The sequence below is a fragment of the Molothrus ater genome, chromosome 4 (assembly GCF_012460135.2).
Source record: "Molothrus ater isolate BHLD 08-10-18 breed brown headed cowbird chromosome 4, BPBGC_Mater_1.1, whole genome shotgun sequence".
NCBI classification, from domain to species: domain Eukaryota; kingdom Metazoa; phylum Chordata; class Aves; order Passeriformes; family Icteridae; genus Molothrus; species Molothrus ater.
Genome location: NC_050481.2, coordinates 11,688,364 through 11,703,558, shown reverse-complemented (window position 1 = coordinate 11,703,558; position 15,195 = coordinate 11,688,364). Strand labels below are relative to the sequence as shown.

The following is a 15,195-nucleotide window of genomic DNA, read 5'->3' as shown; positions in this document are numbered from 1 at the left end:
CCTCAAAGTGAGAACTGGTAATTGCCATGCTACCCTTGATCACATGACAGTGAATTAAGCATAAATTAAACTTTCCACCATCTTTCAGAGAACAAATTTCTGCACAATTCTCTGACCCCCTAACTCTAACTAATCATCAGAATCTGCATGAGTTAGAATTTTGGCCAAATATTAAAATTTTAAATAAAATGATGCCACTTAAACTGTTACTAATGTAAGAAAATGTAAAGATAATATAGGATTGAGTAAAATTTTGAATATGAAATATTTTAGGATAGGTAATTTTACCGATTAATTATTTCATGAAAAAAAGTCCAGAGAAGGCTTGTATGTAAATGGAAGTTGCAAAACATATAATAGATATTATATAATAATATATGTTAAAATAATATTTTACTATTTTATTATCATATAATAATTATCTACTGTTAAAGATGATATTTTGTTATTATATAATATTATAATACTATTTCTAACAGATAGTAGTAATAAAAGTATCCTATTATTTTATTTAAGAATGGAGTTTCCATTTCTGCTTTGGATATAATATAAAAGAAATTAAATTTCCCATTTTAAAAACTTAGGACTTGACTGAGAAAAATGGTAGGACTTACAAAAAAGAAAAAAAAAAGTAAAACATTATTTTAAGATATGTACTGTGTCAAGAGATTTACCAGTATGTCTACATTTTTATGGCTTTGTGAGAAATGCCATAAAATTTCAGCAAACACATTCTGAAATGTATAGAAAATAAAAACACTAATTTCTGCAGAAAGCAGAGCTTTCCTTTGACATGCTGCATTAACTATGGAACAGCAGGACACATGCATCATTTACTCCTTTTGAGGAATAGACATTTTAATTTATATTTTTAGACAACACAGGGGCTCCTAAAGAATCATTTTAATGGAACATTTTCAAACACAGCTTTCACAGATTAACTTTGCCAACCTGAAGTACTGAAGCTCATCTGCAATCCCCTAAAATAAGTTTTTGCATCTTAATTTATGCAGCGTCAGATGTCATGTAACAAAGCAAGCTAAAAATAAACAGAACTAAGGCAGCGAGGGCTGCTTTAACCGAAGGGAGTATTTTGATGTGGTGTGGAGCACAAGGACTTGGCAGTGAAATATCCCAGTGTTTTAATTCCTCTGTTTTGCAGTGACTGTGACCTGCTGGAAGGCGGCAGGAGTTCCTGGGGAGCCGAGGGAAGGCAGCAGGGAAGGCAAGGTGTGTTAGTACTGCAGCGGGGCAGGCGGGGTCTGTGTGCCAGGGACAGAGCACATCCCACCTCTTCACTCCGCGCAGACTCACAGCCAGAGCCAGGCACTCGAGGTGAGTGGACAGAGCACAGGGAGAAGAGAGACACACCCAGATAACATCAACAGCTGACACAAAGCATGGACAGCAAAACCAAAGCTCTGGAATCTTCCCCACCATGAGGCGCACACCATCGGCTGCCACCGCGAGTCCCGGAGCTGAGAAGAGGCAGAAGGTGAAGGAGATAGGAAGAGGGAGCCTGTGCAAGCTGGAATTTGTGTGCCTTAGGATACCTGTATGGGTTTTCGGGGACATCTCTGTATTGACATTTTGAGCCCATGTAGCAGGTGACACAGGGCAGGGAGCAGAGACAATGAGACAAATCTAAAATTGGTCCCTCCCACCTATGTTGGGCAAATCCTGTTCTCTCACATTCATTCACAACTGCGCTCAACCTTTGCGGGTGAGCAGGGATGGGAAAACACTTTGACCTATTAAAACCCAAAACATCCCTCGCAATCATCTGTGTCAACTTGTCTAGAACAATATCTAAATACTGAACAGGAAATAGGTGAATTCAATACTGTCATTCCAAAGGCCAGATGGACTATTTCTTTATGACATGCTCAGGGGCATGTGGAATATCCTGACTGAAGGGTATTATTAGCATTTCATGCCTCTTCTCTACGAGATTTAGGTGTTTATTGTGGAAAATGTGAGCAGGGGTGATTTGCTGTACATCTACCTGAGAGATAGCTCTTTCCATCAGCAGGAGTTTTTAAAAAATAAAAGAAAAATAGTGAGATATCATTTCATAATCAGAAACCAAATCACAGTCACATACAGAGTTCACAATAATCATGACTGGTCTTCCAAATTTATGAAGCAACAAATGGTTGATGTAATTAAAATCCAAGTAACTGCAGAGGTTGAATCAACCCCAAGGGTAACTGACTGTAATATCTTCTACCTTCCTATTAGGTTAAACAAAAACTCTCCAGCTCTAAACTCTGTGTTCTAAAACACTCTTGATCTCTTGGACATGTAATTTTGCAGACCAGCTACCTAAATACCAGCAGCTCCTAAGAAGGAGCCCTGCGCAGCTCAGTCTGAATAAATGACAATGTTTTCCCAGGTGATTCCAAAATCCCATTTGAAATATTTAACCCTGCCCATATAAAATGATGGGGTTTTTTTTGCCCTGAATGACTGTGAAATCATCCATAAATAAAGGGTAGAGAGATGATGTGACATTTCAATAGGACAGCAGGGAGAAGGAAGCCAGTGAGAGTCAACTAATTATTACCCCATACTTTGTCTGGGGAAGAGACATGTGGCTCTGAGGAGGTTGCTTGCCTCTGTATCAGCTCTCCAATAAAAATGGACTGAGCTCAGTAGAGCTTCCACAGGGCACACTGCAACTAGCATGGACATTTAAGGGTCAGGGGACTGAAAGGCTTGGATGAGTCCAGACCTTCCATTTCCTTTTGCTGTGCATCACATGTGCTGTGTCATGTCAAGTTGGACCAACTAACAGGCTTATTCCCTGAAAACCATCAGTTTCATCAGCTTTTTCTTGTATGATGTAGGCAGGTTATACAGGAGACTAAAGGAAAAAGCATTTCTGCCTCCTACTGTCACTAATACCAGCTGTTCTTGAGTCTGATACCCTAGAAAACAGTCTACATAAAATAAAAACACAATAAATCCCCAAAAGCAAGCAAGGAGAAAATCCCAGTCCCTTCCCCAGAAGGGACAAAATAATATTCAGGGAATAGAAAGACTCACCCTGGTTTTGGCATCGATCTGCCCTCCGCGATCCAACAAGAGCTTCACCATGTTTGTGTTTCCCCTTTTGGAAGCCACATGCAGTGGGGTGATTCCATTCTACACCATGAAAAGAACAAACGATGAGCTGGATGGATCTGAAGGTATGCAATGGGGGTGAATTTCGGTTCGGATCACAAAAAATGAGACCATCACATCGTAGAGAATAAACGAGAATGTGCTAGAGCATCAGAGCTAGGCACACACCATATAAGCTAGAGTTAGTAATTCCTTCCTAAGCAAGAGTCCTTCTCCATTGTTTTGGGGTCCTTGAATGAAGGAAGCAGCGCATCTGCCCAAGCAGTAAACATCGCAGCCCCAGGGCCAGACAAACAGACAAACATGTATCAGAGTCCCAATGAGCCAATAGTCACAAAACACTGAAGCATTTCAATCACTGCAACGTACACAGAGGACACAAATGCGTCACTCCTACACAAAGGAACCTTCTTGTGTAGTGCCAAAAGCATAAAGGAGTGGTAGGCTGTGTAGGCTGAAAGTCCTTGAAAACACTTTGGGTGAGGCAAGAGGTAATATTAGCAGCTACTCCAGATTGGAAGCAGGAGGGAGTCAGTCTGGAAGGCAGAACCCTGAAGTAATTCAAAGCGTGTCTGGCAAAATCAAACAGCAAACTTGTGACCTGGAAGCTGGGTTGAGATTACCAGAGGTTTTCATGTCAAACTACATAACGTGCAACAGCAAAGAGACTGGACCATGTAACTCTGCAGTTGTTTACCATAAAAGAGTAGTCATGATTAATTACTTTTACTGTTGAATTTGTCAGCAATATACTTTACTTTCTGGTTTTGAAAAATAATAACATGTGAAAACATGGAATTCAAGCAGTATAGCAAATATTGAATACCAAAAAAGCCAATCAATCCTACATCAATTTCCAGAGTACATCTAACAAACAGAAAAGCCACAGGGAGCTGACACATTATAAGAGCATCAGCTTTCTGGAGCTGCCAAAGGATCCTGCTCCCTCCAGCTGGGAATACTGGCTGTTACACAACTCCCAAGGCCTCCAGGGCATTGCACAGAGACAACCTTTCAGAATTACTGCAAAAAAGACATCTTTGATCCCAACAGAACTTCAGCATTACTTTGCTCCTTTCTTCACTCAGCTCTTGCCTCAGATTTACCCAAAGAAACCCCCCCATTTCTGCAGGCCATTAGAAGCAGGCAGGTGAAGGGGTGAGTCCGTACCCTGGCGGTGAAGTCGACGGCAGCTCCGCGGTTGAGCAGCAGCGTGGCGACGTTGACGTTGCCATAGTGCGCGGCAATGTGTAGAGGGGTGAAGCCGCTCTACAAAGGGAAACAGCCCTCATTACACACATCTTCTCACACAAGGTCAGCAACTGAACTAGAGCCTGAGTTCAAAATACTGCCCAACTAACACATCGTGGCAATTTTATCCAGACTGTGAATAGCTATTCTAGAGTACAGCCTTTTGGGCAGAGAGGTCAGTTTACAGGTGGGAGATTATCAAAAGTGCTTCATTCCTTCCTTCCCCAACTCAGCCCCCTGCATCAGTGGCCAATAAGATCAGTTGTCATCACAGAAAATATTAATGTATTAGCCATCCTTAAAGAAAATAAAGCAAGTTCCTTATTACCATTTGGAAGCAACATGGGTCTTTTAGGCTGGATAAATTTATTGGGGTTCGAAAAATGATCACAGAAGTTGCTGGACTCTTTATTTTACTCCTCTTAGAAATAGAAATATGGACAACATATTTCCTATTGGGCTTTTGTTTGTTTGTTTTTGTTTTTCAAAAGTAGTAATTATTCAAAATGTAATTAAAGAGTTTGGTTTACATGAGAAACTACTTAGTAGCATAATAAAAGAATCATAATTATTTATATACAATTTGGATTGCAAAGGAGCTGAAGAAACTTCACAATCCATAAATAAAAAACCCACATTTTACTTATTATTTTGAATACTAGAAGGTGAAAACTGCTCCAGCTATGAGATGTACAATCTCTTGACAATAACATGAAAAAAGATTTTAAATTTTCAGAAACTAGGACAGAGAGCAAGCTTTTCTTCTCCTAAGTAATTCAAGTAGAAAGGACCTTGCTTTTGAGGTTTCCCTGAAGAGCTTTACACTGATTTGATTGGATCTTGCTGATAGTTATAAAAAGGGAGGAATACTTCTGGCTTTTTGACTACAGCATGCTCTCAGCTGGGTTTCCTGCCTCTCAGTGTCCAAACCACCATTTTAAGCTACTTCTGGAACAAAGGAATGTGAGCACGTGCTGCCCTCCTTCCGCAGGCACTGCAGTAGTCCTTGCCCTTTCCCTCAGGGAAGAGCATGTCCCATGGAGCAGGTGCCCAGGGAAGCTGTCACCCTTCAGTTCACATCACTGCTGCCTCCTGGCAGCCTGCTCATGTGTGCACACACCAAGAGGGAAGCACCTTCCCGTGGGCATGTGCATCCATAATTCATTCCCTCCTCCAGCAGAGAAACTCCATTATTCAAAAGCAGGTATTGAAACAACAATCTCATCCTTGGAACTTTTTCTTTCTCCTAAAAGTGGCAATGACCTTTTGGGAAAATCCCAGTCCAAGCCAATCAACCCTGTGATTTTTAGTGGAAGTAAAATCGATATAAGAAACGTGTTATTTACTGCAGGTAAATTCTGAGTATGTACTGTCCCTGAGGGCTTTGCAAAACTTTATGGAAAAGATTGTAATAGGAAGAATGGTAAAAAGAAGCAGATGCCCTGAACAAGTTTTTACCCTGGGGAATTTTATTATGCTTATTATGGTAAGAGACAGAAAATTAATTTTACCATTATTCTGGCCGAGCCAGACACCCAGATGTAGTTATGCCAAGTGAGTGCATTTTCATAATTAATGAAATTGAGCTAAAAAGCATCTTTATCCTCTTAGCTCCATTACTTGCTTCAGACTCCTTTAGACTAATGTGAATTCTCAAAAATGTCCTTCAATACTGACACAAGTAAAAAGAAATTCTAAGACAAAGGATGAATAAAAATAGGAGGTTTTGAGCCAGAAATTTCTATGTATTAAAAAAAGAGTAATATCTTCACTTCTATTGCTAACTAACAAGGAAGTATTGGCAAAGAGCAGTGAAAATAATCATAAGTAACAGAAAGAGTAATTAAAAATTGTTGATGTCGGTACCTCAGTCGTCCTATTCACCATCATCTGATGCAGCATGGTTTGGGAAAAAGAGGAAGAATATTAAAGACTGGCCACAAAACGAAGAACTATGTTGCTTTTTCTGAAATGAGTTATGCTGTTAATTATGAGAAAAGCCATTCAAGCATGCATTAACTTTAAACACAACCTATGCTCCCATGGGCAATAAACCAATATCCTACTTAATAGGGAAGCAGTGATTCTGCTTCCGTTCCAGTGGCTTCTGGTTTGCAAATAATGAGAAAAATCGGGTTACCAAAGAAATAAGAGGCATAACTAAAAAGTGAAAAAATGAGCACTTTGTAATTACTGTGCAGCTTCACACCGCAAACTTATAGGTACTACTGGTGATACTAGTGGAGCAAGTTGTCCTTCCCTGCCAGAGCAGTTCCGTTTCCCCGTTAGGATGCAGGGATTTGAGGTGCTGTCCCCAAGCCCGAAGCCCGCCCCGTTACCTTGGACTGCACGTCAGCGTTGTGGTCGTTCTGCAGCAGCAGCGCTGCCGACTTGGTGTCATCCTTCCTGGCGGCGATGTGCAGCGCGGGCAGCCGCACCTTGCCCTTGGTGTCGTTCTCCAGCAGGATGGCCACAGCCTGGTTGTGTCCCTGCTGCAGTGCCACAGCCAGAGGGGTGAAACCGTCCTGGGGGCAGCAAATAAGGGGTGCTCAGCACAGCTGGACAGCTGTGGGGAGCTGCACTGCACCCTTTGCGCACACCAACCCGGGGACCATGTTCCCAGCTGTTTTCCACCTCTGCACTCCATCTCCAGGGACATGAGATTGGAGGCACAACATATTTTAACTCTTTCAAACACCCTCAAAAGGCTTTCCTATATTTGAAATGCTTTGAAAGATCTTTCACACTTCAAAGTAATCTTTTTTTAAGTCAAGTGCAAGCAAAGAATCATTCTACAGCATCTCTCTTAATTACTTCTCATCTTAAAATGGGCTACAAAGCCTATCTTTAGCAATTTTTTGGTAAATTCACTGAGCACCGAACAGTGTCAATGTGAAAAATATAGACAGAATATGTTTATGAATATCTCAATATCTCACATCTCTGCAAAAAGGAACTGTATCAAATGCATTTGCTGCTGTTCCCGTTCAAAGTTACACATGAACCATGAGTCAAGAAATCCAGATCATGTTTAGGAACATGATTTGAGGGAAGAAAACTTCACATTATTTATGTTTCTTGTAAAAAGAAAATCAGAAAATCAATCTTTGCTTGTCATAGTTTTAGGTTTGTTTCTAAATTAGTTTAAAATTGTCTTGTTCCTCCACACGTGCCTGGGATGGCCAGTGCTTTAAAATCCATGATAACAAGATAGCAGCTCGCTCTCCTGGCTGAAGTAGTACAGGCTACCAGATATTTCATTCTGATTTCAAACTGAACCCTTGCTCTGGTCATGCATCCTCCCCAAGCACAGGTGCTCTGTAACTACATGAGAGATGGGACAGCTTTGCTTTGGAACAGAAATATGGAAAGATGAGAGAAGAATAAAGGCCAAGTTAGGAAGGAATGAGAGCTAACATATGTTGAAAGAAACATCTGAAGAATTGCCAAGGCAATTTTTCCCCTCAGTAATCTAATAACTTTCTCTCCCTTTTGCGTCGAGCTGTGGGTAGGTGCATTGTAACAGCGATACTGCTGTGGGTTCTGCCTGTAATAGAGACTAAATTCTGTACAGTGAATTAAAAAGGGGGGAACAGCTGACAAAACAGCTGAACTGTAAAGATTATTCTGAGATTGGGGCTACATAAGGTGTTGAAATGGCTTAATGCATTTGCCTTTTGCCTCTGGGAACATGAGAACAAATCCTGGATTAGAGACTCTGAAACCGAGCTCACCCTTACTCTCCTTTTTTATCTGCACATATAGAAGTGTGAGAGGAAATGAAATACATCCAAAGGCAGGGCCAGTTTCAAGGCTTCAAAGATAAGTTCATCCAATGGATTTGCACCATTTCATCATGCACCTTCCTCTAGAAGGACACAACTCTTTCTGCATTTCCCCTCCTATTGCCTCTGGAAAGCATGGCTGACCAAAGCTTGGAGACAGCTTTTCATGTCCTCACCTACCATGAGGAGGGGCACTCTTTGATGCTAAACAGAAGGACCTTCTCACTGTATTTGAGTGACATCCACAGTTCAAGCTGTCATCCCACCTTACTGAATGTACCATTTCTTCATCCTATTCATGAGGTGAACTCTGGGCACCTATGAAAGTGATGGTGACTCAGGCCTTCCTTCAGGAACACTCACACAATCATGGAAACCATACCCTCAGCAGGACCTGAACCTAAAATCGACCTAGTTAAGCAGCAAAGAGATCAACAGCCTTTACTTTACAAGCTACAGAGTGAAAACTGATCTTTCTGAAGGCACAAGATAAATTTGGAGTCAGGGTCAGAGTAGGAATATTTTTTTTTTTTCTCCTCTCTGCCTCTTCTACAAAATGACACTACAGTGTGTGTTCTGTCAGTGTCTGCATTCAAACAGAGGCCACATGAATTATAACCATGTCACCCTCTCAATTCCTGCAAACTGAATGAATTCCCAGCCAGCAGAAGCTGCTGGGAGCTGGCTGCCAGCAGGTGACTGTGGGCTGCAGCAGGGCTGGGCTCATGGCAAGCCCCAGTTCCACCTGGCTCCTTCACAAGGAGTGTTTCTGCCTCGTTGCCTGGCAATCATATGGGATTTTGTGTTTCAAAAAGCTGACATGTAATGTGATCACCACATCTATGAAGGGATTATTTTATGAGCTGTCATCAAATAGTACAGTACCCACTGAGAGGAAGGACAGTAAGACAGCTGTTAACACTGACAGGTTTGAAGGGAAGGAGAGGGAGCATAAATGCACCAGCATTTCAAATTTATCCACTTGTGAAGGCAATCCAGAAAGGGAATGTTTCTGAACAGACTAGAGAAAACAATAAACAGGAACAAAAACTCTGGCCAGAGAGGAATTTTGCTATAGCTACTTCACACGTTGCATCCATAGAACAAACAGGAAGATGACACACTTTGCAGCACAGAGCCTGTTCACTCACTCCCTTGGCAGGAATAAAGAACACTTGGCAGAAAGAGGAAATTAAATGAGCGTAGTCCTAATGACCAAGGTGTTTTCTCCACTGCCCCTAAACCCCCTCATATGTGGAAGGAAGCTTGTTGGATTCAGTTCCTCTGGAGATGGAGTCTCCTCTCTCCAACTTAGGTGTCTCTCCTGCTTGCACAGGAGTTACTGCAGGTTTACAATCCATATCCCCAGTAAATATCATCCTTCTGCCTATTTACACCCATGTGGACCAGCAGTAGAAATAATGTGTCCATCAAGACAACAGCCTGCCAAGCTCACTGATGCAATCCTTGTTAGCCATTTGGTTTCCAGTTTACACCAGTCACAGCCAATAATGAACACTCACAAGTTACACCACGTCACAGGAGAGCCTCAGAATCAGTGTAACTTAAACGAACAGCAGCAAGAGGCTGGAGTAGGTAACCTCCCAAATGGTTCTGTGAACCCAGCACCACAGAGGGCCTCACTACTTCTGAATTCAACTGAAATCCAAGACTCGGGTGATGGGTTCATGGTTGGACTCCATCTAGAGATCTTTTTCAACCTAAACAAATCTGTGATTCTAAAACAAAGCTGGCTAACAATGACCTGTTGATGCCAATTGACACAGACAAGCCCTCTGGAGACAGCCCACACAGTTCTGACTGCAAGTGATCTGAATACACAGGCAAAGAATAATGTGAGAAAACCCCCTCACCTCGGTAGCTGTGCTTTGGTTGGCTCCATTCTCCAGGAGATATTTCACCACCTCAATGTGGTTCTCTTGAGCTGCCATGTACAAAGGAGTAAAGCCATTCTAGGAAGGACACAGGAGAAAATAATGTCACGTTGAAACGATACACAGCTAAAAACGCATTTGTGTTCTTGTAACTGAATGTAAAAAGAACAATCTTGTATTTTTCCCTTAATACAGTCATGTTCAATGCATTTAAACCCATAGAACTCTCCAGGCTTTCACACTTATTTTCTTCTGACATATTTTAAGGAAGCAATGGACACACAAATTATTAATACAGTTATTTCTTGCTGACAATGCTCAGGGACGTAAAGCTGGCAACAAAGTTTTATGAAAGCTGACAGGAAAGCAAGAGTTTCCTCCATTTATTACATTTACTTAAGCAAAGACATCATCCCCTGGAGACCATGAAGCCCATACCTTCTGACAAGCTCAGTAGAAATGGCAAAGGCTTAACATACTATGAAAAACTTCTAATACATAAAACATTGCAAAGCATCCAACATAAAGGAAGTCAGCCTTGCTAAGGAACAGCTGCATTTCTGACCATACAGCAGGTTCAGTTATCATTTAATTAAAACTTAAATTAAAATGACCTAAATTTATTAAAATAATTTGCTCTGAACAAAATGTAATTTTAAAAAATTATTCTAAATCTATCAGCCTACAGTAGAAATGTGAATTCTTTCTTTGCAATAAAGTAATTTAATGAAAACAATTGTAATTAATTACCTACAAAATCTTGATGAAAGAGAGGCATGGAATTCAGCTGTCTGCCTGATCAATAATTTATAAGAATTTTCAGGATTTCTAAGAAGACCTTAGAAAATTCTTCAATATTCTGTACATTTCTATGTAACATAAGAGGACAAAAGCTTCTGGCTTGAAATGTCACTTTTAGCATGAAAATAAACCATAAACCAGACTTCAAACATGCAATTTATTTGATTTTTTATTATCTTGTGTGCTGTCACACTGAATGACAGGGTTGTGCATTCACACAAGCAATCAGAATCAAAACAAATGCAATGATAATCAAAAATCTTGTTTCAGGGAAGCCAATATTATTCTTTCTAGGAAACCTGCTGTGGAGGCATTCCAATAATTTCCTAATGAAATAAAATCTTATTTTTCAGTCACTAGATAACACAGAGATTGTAGAACAGATGTCTTTACAACCTCTCTCTGTGTTTACAAACGTAGAGGACTTTTCAAGCAATAAACCTAATTTATGTTGTGGATGTTGTATGATATCTGCCATAAAAGTTGTAGCAAATATTTGAATGCTGCTTTGCATAATATCCTGGCATTTCCATTGACAATCTTGGGACACAGAATTAAAAAATGGCACCCAGAGAACACTTAACAGCAGTTCAGTGCCAAAACCGGGGGGATGTATTTTGAGTGGTGTTGCACAGGAGTCAGTTATTATCCAATATTCTCAGAAATTATTCAAATGATGGACTCTTATAGTCACAGATAGTATGACCAACATAGTCTGCAAGTCCATCACATCACAGGATCATCATTTGAAACCGTGGTCAAAAGACCTGGAAAGGTAATTTAGTAGGGACAAACACAAGCGTCTGTCTACTGCTGGAAAAATAAACTATCCACACAAGGAATGACAAGACAAGAATTCTGCAAAAAAGGCCCTAGATGTCACAGAAGTCTTCCAGAGACTAGTCACTGGTCAAGGAACTCATTCTGCTGTAATAAAGAAAACCCTTGCACTGGCATAAAAATATATCTCCTTAGGGTAGCTATCTTTCCTTGAGAAAAGGCTAATAAATGGTGGTGTTCTGGCTGGAAAGGTCAAAGTGAAGGAAAACAGTCTTTAAAGGGGAGAGGTCTGTTCTGCATATCCATGACAACTAAAACAAAAAAGCAAGGTTTACAAGGCCGCTGGAGGGAAAATTCAGGTAAGACACCAAGAAAAGCCTCTTAACAAATAAGGTCAGGCTGATGGGAAGCTTCCTCTTCCCAAATCACTGCTAAGACCAGGCAGCAAACTGGAAGCTCACAGAGCCAGCCTCTCCCATGTCCCCTCTGGGGCAGGAGGTGGGGAGTCAGGGAGCTCTGGTCTCCCAGCTGCTCCTCAGACAGCTCTTAACAGGGAGGGGGAGATAAGGGATCCCATCATAACATAAAATGATGTAAGGCTGTTCACCAAGTAACTGGGAAGGTGAACAAGAGGCAGAGGCAAGAGCTGGCAGAGGGAATTAGGAACAGATTGGCTTCTTTTCCATTGCAGTTGTAGGGAACAGCACAGAGGAGCCTGCAGGTAACCCAGCTGGCTCACTGTTCCAGCTCTCCTTCCCACTCCGGAAAGAACCAACGTGGCAAACTACAAGGGATAACTCATAGTAATTTTCCACTCGCCTCATCAGCATTTTCATGGCAAAGTCTAATCCTTCAAATGTAATACATGCCACTTGTAAAATCCTTCTAGCTCGGAATATTACAAGGATCACACTGACTGAATTGGGTGAATATGACAATTTTCCAGCCACAGTAAATCAATTTGCTTAAAAGCTTTGAAGAATCTAATTTTTTTAATCAACTCAAGTCCCTGGTTCTGGAACAGAACTAGGACAACAAATCCTGGATTAGGAGACTATAAACAACACGTACATGACTTCACGACCTTTTAATACCATGAAATACTTAATGTTTTTCTACACAGAGATCCAGAAGAGTGTGCCCATTCTATCATACTTGTGCTACAATCACACCTGAAATTACAGAAATTAGGAGAAAGAAAATTCTCACACAGAAAGTCATAGTATCTTTGTTCTCCTTCAAGCTTTATTTATTTTGTTGAAATCTGGCTCATTTTGGGAATTACAACATGCTAAGAGCTACGTGCAAAACTGCCTTTACCAGACATGCTGGAAAACATTCCTCTGAATTTCTCCCCCTGGCAAGGTCAAGCCTGACTTTGTCTGCTGGCAGGGAGAAGTCTGCTTTCTCAGTGTGCTTTCAGTGAAGCTCTGATTTCAGAGCTTCTAATTGCAGTGCCCCCAACTGCAACAGTCCTGGCCCTTGGCCAGGAAACTCCTATTTTAGGATTCCCAATATGCCTGCTCTCCTTGGCAGAGCTGTGCCCAGTGGGATTAAGTGCTAGCCCTCCTGGAGCTCTTCCTTCCCCCCGGCCACTGGAGCCCAGGTGTTCCATCTTCCTCCCAGCCCCACATGGTTTCTATGATCTGTCTCCTCCATAGTGAGTTTCTCTCAGCCAGTCCTGCACTTCCTGAATGAAAATGCCCACAAAAACCAGATCCTTCCCTTCCTTTCCTTTTGTCAATCTAAAATCCTCTTCCCAGTTTCTCATCTTTTAGTTGCTAAGAGCAGCTCTCTATTCTGCTTCTAGAGATATGTCAAATCTCAAAGTCCCATAGCTCCCCAAACTAAAGAAAACATTTTCCCTTGACTTTCGTTTCTCTATTCCCAAGTGTCTCCTGCTGTAACCATGGGAAATGATTCAACATGGCCATACTGCAAGGGAGACTGACCTCTCCCCTTAGCACGTGGAATGGGACTCTGCAAGTTTGTTGGGCCACTGGTGAGCACTGTTTTTTTCAATAAATTTCCATTCAGTTTATGATCCCATACTGTTCAGAATTAAAAGAAGAATACTGACTGTGACCTGGAAAAGGAGAAATGAACTACATTTTTCTTTCCTGTTAAGCTCAGCTCTGCAATCATACTGTCTGTATGTTTAGATTTGGTGCATCATCTGAAAAATCGAAATTAATTGTGTAATGATATATAACATTCATTTCCAAACAATGGTTTCATCAGAGTATTCATGGTGAGAACAGAATATTCCAATTTCATTACCCCCCTAAATGTGTACTGCAAGATGTTTACTGCTATAATATAAAGTCAGAATGAGAAATTATCACTAAACAGATTATATTTCATACTCTGTTCTTTCAACTACATTCACTGATTTACTGGCTAATTGGAGAAAATGAGTAGCTCTCAAATGATTTTTCAAGCTATTAATGTAAATTGGCAAGTCTATACATGACTCAGAATTTGTATCATTAAATTGTCCCCAAGCCCTAATGAAGAACACAGGCTGAAGAAGCAGAGGGATTATTAGGGTACTGAGAAAATCACACAGTTCTATAGCTTGGTGGAGCTTTATTTCATGGCAGGCTTTCAAGGAACTAAGGCTCCTCTTCGCAGGCAGTACTGAGTTGTTAGCTGTGGACTTCAGTGTCCATATACATATTGTATCCATATATGAATATATTTTTTTAATACTGATATAGAAGAGAAAACAGAGGTATATAATCTCTACATTTTGCCTAGTTGAAGAGGATTCATGAGAGTTAGCAACATATCCTTTGACTAAATAGCTAGCATAAACTCAGATGAACATAACTATTTTGTATTATTTTATAGGAACTGTTTAGGACTGTATTGGATGACAGTGATTACCAGGGAAGAGAAGAAAAACTGGCACCTCATGCAGTGGTTTACAATCAAGTGCTCATATCTGCTTAGTTTTACTCAATAAAAACAGATATTGACATGAAGGATGAGACAAGAGTGAGACAAGCTTACATTATTCATCAAACAGCTCACACACATTAGCATATCTGTGTGTCATGGTCCTGTGCTAAAATAGTGCTTTATGCAGTAAGATCATGATCGTTTGGTGACCTTCAAGTTCAAGACCTGTTTGAAAGTTTTTTCTGTTCTTCGGAATATTGCTCAACTTCAACAAGAACAGAAAGATCCTGATCTGAATCTTTGGTCACCAACAATCTTCCTGTTTTCCCCATTTTTCCACCAGCACCAGTCTAAACCAGTGACTTCTAAGCCTCACCCTAATAGTTCTACCTTCAGGCACTGCTTCCCTCATCCCAGCTGCCAGGAATCTCTACAGAAGAGGAAATATCTCCAGCAGGTTATTCTGTCTCAAAGGGGAGAATGTTATGCAGGGAAGGAAAATAACAGAAGCAGTGGGAACAAACTTTTGGGCATCACTTTTTTACTTTGAGGGGGACCAAGCACTGGCACTGGTTATCCAGAGAGGCTTTGGAGTCTCCATCCTTGGAAATACTTTAAAACCAGGAGATGTTCCTGGGCAGCCAACAGTGGGT

General features: G+C 40.9%; 1 protein-coding gene across 35 annotated transcripts in view; it reads right to left on the bottom strand.

Annotated features, from left to right (window-relative positions):
- Positions 1 to 15,195, bottom strand: part of ANK2 (ankyrin 2) — a 277,320-nt gene that overhangs the window by 86,942 nt on the left and 175,183 nt on the right. For 34 of the 35 annotated variants that reach the window (XM_054514480.1, XM_054514483.1, XM_054514482.1 and 31 more), the window contains 5 exons: positions 10,037 to 10,135; positions 6,717 to 6,902; positions 6,244 to 6,267; positions 4,297 to 4,395; positions 3,049 to 3,147 (listed from right to left, as the gene is read on the bottom strand). In XM_054514480.1, the coding sequence (XP_054370455.1) occupies positions 3,049 to 3,147; positions 4,297 to 4,395; positions 6,244 to 6,267; positions 6,717 to 6,902; positions 10,037 to 10,135 (507 nt within the window). The remainder of the gene's footprint in view (positions 1 to 3,048; positions 3,148 to 4,296; positions 4,396 to 6,243; positions 6,268 to 6,716; positions 6,903 to 10,036; positions 10,136 to 15,195) is intronic. The other variant, XM_054514481.1, reaches the window with a different exon arrangement.